The sequence below is a fragment of the Ylistrum balloti genome, unplaced genomic scaffold, assembly GCF_031769215.1.
Source record: "Ylistrum balloti isolate Yb309-2 unplaced genomic scaffold, AGI_CSIRO_Ybal_v1 Utg369850, whole genome shotgun sequence".
In the NCBI taxonomy this organism is placed as follows: Eukaryota; Metazoa; Mollusca; class Bivalvia; order Pectinida; family Pectinidae; genus Ylistrum; species Ylistrum balloti.
In genome coordinates, this window is record NW_026782003.1 from 1,925,031 (window position 1) to 1,935,773 (window position 10,743).

At 33.9% G+C, this 10,743-nt stretch overlaps 1 protein-coding gene across 1 annotated transcript; it reads right to left on the minus strand.

Moving 5' to 3' along the window:
- Positions 1-1,331: 1,331 nt before the first annotated feature.
- Positions 1,332-10,522, minus strand: LOC132545511 (uncharacterized). The gene is made up of 4 exons (XM_060209194.1): positions 10,449-10,522; positions 9,628-9,700; positions 9,299-9,314; positions 1,332-2,329 (listed from the first exon to the last, which is right to left on the minus strand). The coding sequence occupies exons 1-4, from the start codon at positions 10,520-10,522 to the stop codon at positions 1,332-1,334; spliced, it is 1,161 nt and encodes a 386-aa protein (XP_060065177.1).
- Positions 10,523-10,743: the final 221 nt, after the last annotated feature.

Below are 10,743 nucleotides of genomic sequence, written 5' to 3' on the forward strand. Positions count from 1 at the left end.
ATAGGCAAGCGATCCTACACCATAATATCAGGTAAGATAGGCAAGCGATCCTACACCAAAAACTTCAGGAGAGATAGGCAGGCACCCCCACACTCTAATTTCAGGTAAGATAGGCAAGCGACCCTACACCAAAAGTTCATGTAAGATAGGCAAGCGATCCTACACCAAAGGTTCAGGTAATGTATGCAGGCGCTCCAACATCATGTGCCTTTCGTTTTGATGTTTATATCACTAGCAGATGATAGATGCCTCAAATATGAACACATCTTGAGTTGATGGCCATACGTGAATGCATTTACCTTATAAACAAAGTGGTTAATCTAATACAGATAGAACATACATGACTCTCTTATAAATGAATTAGAACGTGCGATAATTACATATACAAAGTAAAATTTTCAGGCTTATGACAATAGATCATATATATACTAAAAATTGTACACTGAAAAGATATGTAACGTCATTGTTATCCTACTTAGTAGCTTAGTGATATATGTTTTGTATCATATGTTTCTTTACAATCTAAAGATAACAAAGTCGTGTTAGAATACTGTAAGATTATCACACTTCCTGAACTTTCAGATAACAGAATGTGATTATATTATTTTACTCTCATACATAGGTGATTACACCATGCTCTGTTGAGATATAAGGGAAATAACTCTTTATTTATCGAGATATTGTGTGTTTAAGTTATTGGGTCCAGGGATATAGTAAAATGTCCACAAGAAATGTACAAACGTATCTTCCTCCAGTTGAACAGTTACACTTTTTGCAGCGTGTATCAAAGTTTCTCTGGTGGAAAGTCATGGTTACACACACTAATTTATTACCGGTATCAGGAAGTAGTTCTATATCATTTGCTCCTCGAGAGAAGCAAGTTAATGACTACAATGCGATAGCAGTGAGTGATATTTTTATTATTCATAACACTTCTTTCGTAAGAATTTTATGAGCAGAAAAATGTTTTAAATTACCTGGTGATGGTCGTATATTTTTATAATCGCAACAATCCCTTCTCCAATGACACATGACACTGACGAGTCTTGCATATTCTACAGAGCTAAGAAATTCACCGTCCACGTATAATTTTTATCCAACATCAATTCACAAGAAAGAACAAATGTCTGACACATTTATCTTCACAGAATAAATTTGTCACCATTGCGTCAATATAAACATGTATATATACTGTAAAATTTGAAACAATAACATTTCCCGTGCCATGTATCATTGCTCATCGCCAGTGTTCTGGAGTTTTCAATATCCATCTGATTTTTGGCTAGCGCTTGGATCACCTACATGTCATATTTTATGTCCAAACCTTTGTACTAAAATGCTGTGTATTGCTCGGATAAGGTTAGGTCAACTGATTCCCCATTATTGACAAACATAGATAATTTTCTTTTTATTGAAAATCCCAACAATTTGTTTTCGAAATGTCCCACAACAGCTGCTACAACCATCAGAACGAGGCAAACAATGATTGCCACCACGGCGGCAACAGCGATAGTGCTTTCGTCAACTTCAGAAACCACAGCCTCATTTAAGGGTGGCTGCAATGTAGTTGTTGTATTATCTGTCGTGTTGCCTGTTGCTGTTGAATTCAATGATTCGGTTATTTGACTTGTCACAGGTTCTACAGATGCCACGGGAGATGACGAATTTGGAGCTGATGTTAAAGTTGATGTTTGAGTTGTTCCTGCAGTTGATATTGCAGTTGATGTTGGAGTTGATGTTGCAGCTGGTGTTGTTGTTGCTGTTGAAGCTGATGTTGGAGTTGGTGTTGCAGCTGGTGTTGTTGCTGTTGAAACTGATGTTGGAGTTGATGTTGCAGCTGGTGTTGATGTTGCTGTTGAAGCTGGTGTTGGAGTTGATGTTGAATCTGATGTTGGAGTTGAAGCTGATATTGGAACTGATGTTAATGTTGAAGCTGGTGTTGAAGTCAGTGTTGAATCTGATGTTGGAGTTGGTGTTGATGTTGCTGTTATAACTGGTGTTGATGTTGCAGTTGCAGCCGATGTTGAAGTTGAAGTTAATGTTGCAGCTGATGTTGAAGTTTGTGTTACAACTGATGTGGATGTTGATATTGTGGCTGAAGTTGAAGTAGGTTCTGAATTCACCGTTGTTTGTGTTGTAGAAGTTCCTGTGGAAGTAGCGGTAGATGATTGTGTTGAGGATGGTGTTGTCGTTGTTGATGATGTTGTTTCACTAGTCCCAGGCTTAACTATGAAAAGACTTGTAAAAGTCAGAAAAAGGATAACAGCATCGGGATATTTCATATTGATTCTGCTCTTGTACTCCAGTATAAGTCTTTCTCCTACACAACCTTTTGACACAATTAACCATAAGCATATGGATAGGTCTGAAGACGTCAAGGGTGGGGGTGGACAGACACTGATATTATTTATTTCATCATGACGTGATAAAGCTGCACATTGAGGTATATTTGGGGTATAATTATAGGAAAAAGTGCAGCAGTTCTGTTTCTTTTTACATCTCTTTGTTTTGTTTTTTTTTTTTTTTTAAGAATAAAAAGTCCGATACGAATATCCAGAAAATTTATTTCTTAATCATTTGGTAAAAGTGTTTTGAGTAGAAGAGGACAGTAAAATGTTCCACATAGATTGACATTGCCCACCTTAGTGTCCCTCATACTGTAGTGACATGGGACAGTCAATGTAAACAGTGTTGTCCTAGAGGGCCTTCCAGGGCACTTCACTTTAATTTATAGACCATAATATAGTATCGAAATGAAAAGTTCCTGCGTATGTGTAGCTCCGATGTATCGTACGCTTGACGTCAGGGGTGGATTGATATTTTAACAGAAATGTTTCTCTTAATGTTTTAGTTTCCGTTTTACTTTAAACGATATCTCAAAAAGATTATTCAAAATATTTCGAATTAGATAAGTGGAGAGTTATCCAACAAAATGAAAATAAACATGTTTGTATCGTTTAAACATAAAATGATTCGAGAAATCTGTCTCTACCGAACTGGAAAACGTTCATAAGACAAGTGAACGATTGGACTACTCAGTGTTTGTGTTGGGTAAAATCTTATGAACTGTATCCCATTAATAAATAATCATCTTAGGTTGGATAAACCGTTTGGTATTAGAGATGTTACAGTGTCAATGTTATTAAAGTAGGAATACACGACCTTCAACACAACACGTATATTGTATTGTAGTATGGCATTGTCCGTCCGTCGTAAACTTTTAATTGTCTGGACATCTCTTCCCACATATTCCACTCGATCTATTTCAAACTATGTAGACATAATCAGCAGGATATGAAATCATATTTTCCTGAATGGTGGTGAGAACTTAACAATGTTTAGGAGGAGTTATTGTCTCTCTTTTCAACATTTGATCTTGTGCGGAGATGTCCAAATCAGTTTTTGACCAATTTATTTGATAGTAGGATCTAACAGAGCTAATCCGGTTGGTGATTCCGTGAATATCATTTTGATTCAACACTATTTAAAATATTTAGATTCGTTTTCTTTTTTCAGCATTTTATTCTTGTAGATACATTTCTTTGTATTATCATCTATCTCTTTAAACTTACATATTTAATCAACAAATCATAAAGCATTGTTTTCCCTCAAGGCAATTAAAATTTAATGTCTGGTTTACATATTTGTATATTTGTACAATAAATCACCAATCAATTGCTTATTCAGTATACATGTATTCTACTAGTATAAACCATGTTGTATGCTTAATTTCTGTTGTTTTATTCATTTTTTTATTAATATTATTTAGTGTCCTTTATTGATCATACACTTCTGTTGAAATTATATCAAATTTTCATTACAAATATAAATCTTTTTTTTTTCGTAATAGATCGACCGAGACAATTCATTTGCGACCAGATGGAAGAAATATCGATATTTTTTAATACATGTCCTCTTTTCAATCGAATTGAAGTTAATTCTTGGTTTTTATCATTTTCTTTCTTTTCCCTTACGAAAGTTCAACACAATTTTGAAAAATAATGGAATTCAAAGAATTATTTCAATCTAGTTTCTATATATCAAACAAAAACAAACAAAAAGTCAAAAGTATTGGATAGCGCCAGTGGCACAGCGGTCGAACCCACCAGTATGTTTTCTCATAAACCATAAGCTTTTGAAGAATATCGAAGGAACCACACGACTGAGCCAATACGATCTGGTTCTCGTGTGTAACATTTATATATACCTATGGCTCTGAAGCTTATGTATAAAGGTCTATATATAGAACATTTCATTATCGATCAAGCGAACAACGCCAGACATGTTTTTCTCGATACCTGTCCTGTCTGTATTTGGATATAGAAATGAGAGCGATAAAAGACACAATGACGTCACTGTAGTATATGTATGCAGTCGCTGACAAAAACAGTGTATGTCTATAACAACAGCTGACAACAACAGTATATGTATATAGTAACAGCTGACAAGAACAGTATATGTATATAATTACAGCTGACAACAACATTATATGTATATAATTACAGCTGACAACAACAGTATATGTATATAGTAACAGCTGACAACAACAGTATATGTATATAATTACAGCTGACAACAACAGTATATGTGTACTACAACAGCTAACAACAACATTATATGTCTATATTTACAGCTGAAAACAACAGTATATATATATAGTAACAGCTAACAACAACAGTATATATATGCAGCAGCTGACAACAACAGTGTTATCTATAAAAACAGCTGACAACAACAGTATATGTATATAGCAACAGCTGACAACAGTATATCTATAATTACAGCTGACAACAACAGTATATGTATGCAGCAGCTGACAACAGCAATATATGTATATAATACCAGGTGAAAACAACATGATGTGTATATAGATACATATTATCAAACATAAGTTAGCCATTTCACATCACTACTTAAAGAATTCATGATGATGTAATCTGTATTTGTTTTTGAACCATGTTTTTTGAATGACTGTAAGAAATAGAAAGTAAACAAGAAAACAGAAATAAAATTTAAAACAAATCTGATCCTTCGGTTCCGTTTGCCTAGATGGACTTTGTATGAAACGTGCCTTACATTAGTCGGTTGAAATATGACGACCAGATCAGGTTTGCTTTAAGTGTTTGTGGCCTGGTATATATACACCAACGATAAACAAACTGTTGTATCACATTTTCACGTTAACATAATCAACCTACCTATTTTACTTACAGTAAACAAACAAATGCTTAATATTCATAACTTTCTTTTTTTTTTTTTTTTGGAGCTTAACGTCCTTGTTCCGGTTATAACCGAGCATAGGACACTTATATTTATAACTTTGATGCTTTGAAATTGAGTTGGATTATAAGGTTATATTCATCTCCAGGCAGATGGAACGTAATTTTGGAGAAATTTGTGAATGTAAATAGACTGCTAGATATTGGAGGTAACTGTATAAATATTTCTCAAGAAAATTGTAATAATAGTTTTTGGAAAGGGGTTTTGGGAGCTTGGCATAGATTAGATAACTCAGATAACATGAAATCACTTAAGGGGAAGTCACTGTTGCAAACACCTATATGGCATAATGATAACGTAACAATTGGTGGCAAACCAGTTTTTTTTATCCGAGATGGTATGAAAAGGCATTTACTTAATAGGAGACCCAGTAAGGACTACAACACATAAACTTTCTTTACATATGATGAATTTATACATAAATACAACATTGACAGAGACTTTTTCAAATATAATGGCATAGTATCAGCCATTAGAAAATCTTTACAAAACCATGACATTGGGGAATACAAACTAACTCGTCCTGTTCTACCAGTCAACATTGCTATATTTCTGAAGAGGACTAAAGGTTCAAAAGTTTTTCATGAATTATTACATAACATAAACACTCTAGTTGCTAAAGGCAAAGTAAAGTGGGGAGAGACCTTTAATTTTAACGAGGATTACTGGAAGAGTATATATGCAATGCCTTTTCAAATTACTAAAAACTCCAAACTTCAGTTGTTAGAGTTCAGAGTATATCACCAGATTCTAACAACCAATTCAGTAAAACTTGTAGATAGTCCTCTCTGTAATCTTTGTAACTCAGAAAGAGAAACCATTGAACATTTGTTTTGTGAATGTGATCAAACTCAAAATCTTTTTCAAAGTTTAGAATTGTTATTAAAAGCTCTTTTTATTCCGTTTACTTTAAACAAACACACCCTACTTTTTGGCAAGATCAATACTAAAAACTCTACATAATATCAAATTGACAATCAAATCATCTCACTAATTAAACAATATCTTTACAGAACTAGATGCCTACACAAGTCACTGAATATTAATGCTCTGATTTTTACTATATTTGACCATTATAAAGTTCAAAGGTACAGTAAATGGAAATAGCTTAAGAGAAATTTGTAAATGATTGGAAGAAGTGGGCAAATTAATCCAAATGTTACAATGACACATTTATTACCTACATGTATTATTTATATACAATAGCATATATAATTTTTCATGTATCAAATATCCACCATCACCCAGTATCATGTAGCTTCAGGAACATAACTCTTACTTATTACTCTTTATCTCCATTTCTATGTCTCTTCCTCTCTCGTTTTCTCTCTCTCTTTCTCTCTCTCAGGCTGTGTCTTTGTCTATGTGCATGTCTATTTGTCTGTTATGAACGTAAATGTGTATGGATATGTGGATGGGCAGATATGCAAGGGGTTGCATGTATGTGTGATAATGACGAAATAGATGATGATCTAGATGATGATGGGAAAGATGATGATGGTCATCATGATTGTATTTAATGCAGGCGATGATATGAATGATGCAAATGATGTTGATAATGATGATGTTCATGGTGATGATGATGATAATACATGTAAGGACGATATGAATGATGATGGTGATGATGATGATGATGTTCATGGTGATGATGGTAATGATGCAGAAGATGATGATGTTACGGATGGTGATACATGTAAGGATGATGATGATGATGATGATGATGATAAAAAATCATTACATGTATGTGTGCATGAATGTATGAAAATGTATGCATGGATGAAAGTGTGTTTCATGTTATTATGTATTATGTAAAATATATTGTAAAAATAAAAGAAATATAAAATATATATATATATAGACGGTACACAGACTGTTGTATCACATTTTCAAGTTAACATAATCAATATACCTATTTTACGTATAATAAACTAACAAAATTGATTATGCTACATCAACTATAAAATTATTTCTAGTGATAGTCAAAATGTGTTTATGCATTAACACAATCCGTGGCAGTTGTACACGCGTAACTAAAGATGATGAGGCATTTTTACACAGGAAAAAAAAGTATTGGACGGCGTCAGTGGCTATCATAGGGTTCGAACCTACAAGGATTTGTGTGACAGACAAATTTTGAAACCATTTCAAGAACGAAGTAACCACACGACTGAGCCAACACTAATCGATGTAGATGTATAATACTTTTATATACCTACGGTGTGGTTTAGAAATCTATAAATAGGACTATATATTATACGTTTCCTCATTGGTTGTTGGGTTCGGTTGTTGTCAGTGAATTTGAATAGGAAAATCACTCGGGTCTCTCTAGGGTCTACAATGGTTTTCCCGCCGAATTCATATCTAAACAGGATATCTTATGTATGTACGTACGTGATGTATTTTTCGAATGACGAATAAATGCTATTTATAGCTAGACCTGCACGTAGTAGAGTTAAGTGCATCTTTTTGTGCCGATGTTTTGTGTGTTGGCTCAGCCCTGTGGTTACATCGTTGACTTTAAGAAAAGTTTGTTCTCCATATAAATCTCTAACACTGTATAGTTATACTTCCACCCCTATATTAACCACTGGCGCAATCCAACATTTTACCCATTTTAACAATCAGATCTTGGATCAATTACATTAAAATAAATATTCGAAACAAAGACTTCTAGAAAGGTGTAACAGTGGTGTCTGTTTATGGTAATGGTTCGATGCTGAGTGGACACATATTTTCATGATTTCATCGATTTTTTTTACAGACCATACTATTCAATTGTCTCAAAAATCAATATTTTGACAAACGGATTTTTTTTTTTAATTAATATTATATATTGATTTTTAAACAATACAAAAACAGATTTAGTGTATGCATACTATTTTAATTGATATAAACTGAAACCACTAAATCACAATTATTTTCTAAGTATGCAAACATGTGGCTAAGCCTTTCAACCCTCCTTATGACCAAGTCCTGGAGGGTTCTCCTTTTAGTTGAACTACTTTCTGACATTCTGTGTCAACATTTTATGGCCTATGAGTGCATTCCTGATGTAATGATATAACTTCGATGTCCAAGGCTTATAATAAAAAAAGACATTGTGTTGAGATTACTAACATTGACAGCATTTACGAAGAGCGGCCTCGTGTCTAGAATAAAATATCAACAGATAAACAATACTGATAGCCCAATACACAGAATATATTAGGTCACATAGATCACGAAGTTTGAAGAATGCAAGTAGATCTCGCCTATCCTAGCACGATAAATAGAGAGGCAGATTGACATTATGTAACACCTTAATTAGGAATTAAACTCACAAAATGTGCTGAAATGATGGACAGTTGATGATGTAAGATTTAGAGAAAGTGGTTACAGACAGAGCGGGAAACGAAGAAAACAAGACCTAAAAAACACACCAAACACTAAGAAAGTTGTAAATATATATTGTACAATATACCAGAATATTTCCTGTAATGTTGCATATGTTAAACAAAGAAAACATCAGAGCTGTAGCGCTATATTTGCGACAAACTGAAATGAAAGCAACAAAAACCAAAAGAAATGTGGGTATTACAGCACCCAACTTATCACCGTGGCAGCTAACACTTGATAAGATTTACAAAGAGAGAGTAAAACACACAATAACATAACACCACATAATTATATATATCATGCACTGATAACGATTTAAAACGAAATATACTAAAAAAAGATTATGACATAATAGTGAGTACCTGCATATCACGCAAGGGTTGCTACACAGAGAACTAAGACACTATAATAGTAATGTAAATAATCGCTTACATAGCAAATGAGTAAAAATTAACATGAAATATATCAATATAGTGTAAATTAAAAGATAACAAGGTTGAATAAGTAATAAAACATTGTGCTATAATAATTTTTAGAAATAAAAGGGTTATAACTATGGTGATAATTATCCATACATAAAGCGTCATGCAAAGTTAGGCTAATTAAGTTAAATCTAATTCATAAATCATGATACATGAAATACAAGAAGCAAATAACATCTGAAAAAGCAAGTAAATATAATAATATCGAAAGTTCGTTTTTCCTTGATTTTCCTGGCAAACATTCACAGCGTACACCCACGACAAAACAATAACAATGATGATAAATACCACTACTACTACTACCACTACCACCACTACAACTACAACTATAACCACGACAACTGTTACAACAACAACAACTACTACTACCACTACTACTATCACTACCACCACTACTACTACTACTACTCTTACTACTGCTACCACTACTATTATCACTACTATTACCACTACCACTAATACTACTACCACCACTACTACCACTACCAATACTACTACCACTACCACTAATACTACTACCACCACTACCACTACTACTATTACTACTACTACCACTCTTACTTCTACCATTCCTACTACTTACTACTACTACCTACTACTAATACTACTACCGCTACCACTACTATTACCAATACTACTACCACTACTACCACTATTACTACTACTACTACTACTGCTACCACCACTATTACTACTACTACTACTACTACTACTACTACTACCACTACTACCACTACTTCCACTACTACCACTACTACTACCACTACTACCACTACTACTTACTACTACTACCTACTACTAATACTACTACTGCTACCACCACTATTACCACTACTACTACTACTTCCACTACCACTAATACTACTACCACTACTACTACAACTATAACAACAGATACTACTACTACCACCACTACCACCACTACAACTGCTACTACTACTTCTACTACTACTACTACTACTACTACTACTACTACTAAAAGTATAACAACAAATACTACTACCACCACTACTACTACTATTACTGCTACTACTACCATACTACTCATTCTACCACTATTACTACTACTACTACTACTACTACTACTACCACCAATACTACAACTACCACCACTACAACTGCTGGTACTACCACTACTACTATTACTACCACTACTACTATTACTGCTACTACTACTGCTACAACTATTACAACAACTACTACTACCACCACTACTACTTCCACTGCTACTACCACTACTACTACTATTACCACCACTACTACTACTTTCATCATCAGACCAAACATTTCACTGCTGAAGATTATTTTTACCTCTGTAAATCTGTAACAAATATAGAAAACGTATTCAATCTCCTGCCATGATCAACAATCTCCTGTAGTGACATGGGACAGTCAATGTAAACAGTGTTGTCCTAGAGGGCCTTCCAGGGCACTTCACTTTAATTTATAGACCATAATATAGTATCGAAATGAAAAGTTCCTGCGTATGTGTAGCTCCGATGTATCGTACGCTTGACGTCAGGGGTGGATTGATATTTTAACAGAAATGTTTCTCTTAATGTTTAAGTTTCCGTTTTACTTTAAACGATATCTCAAAAAGATTAAT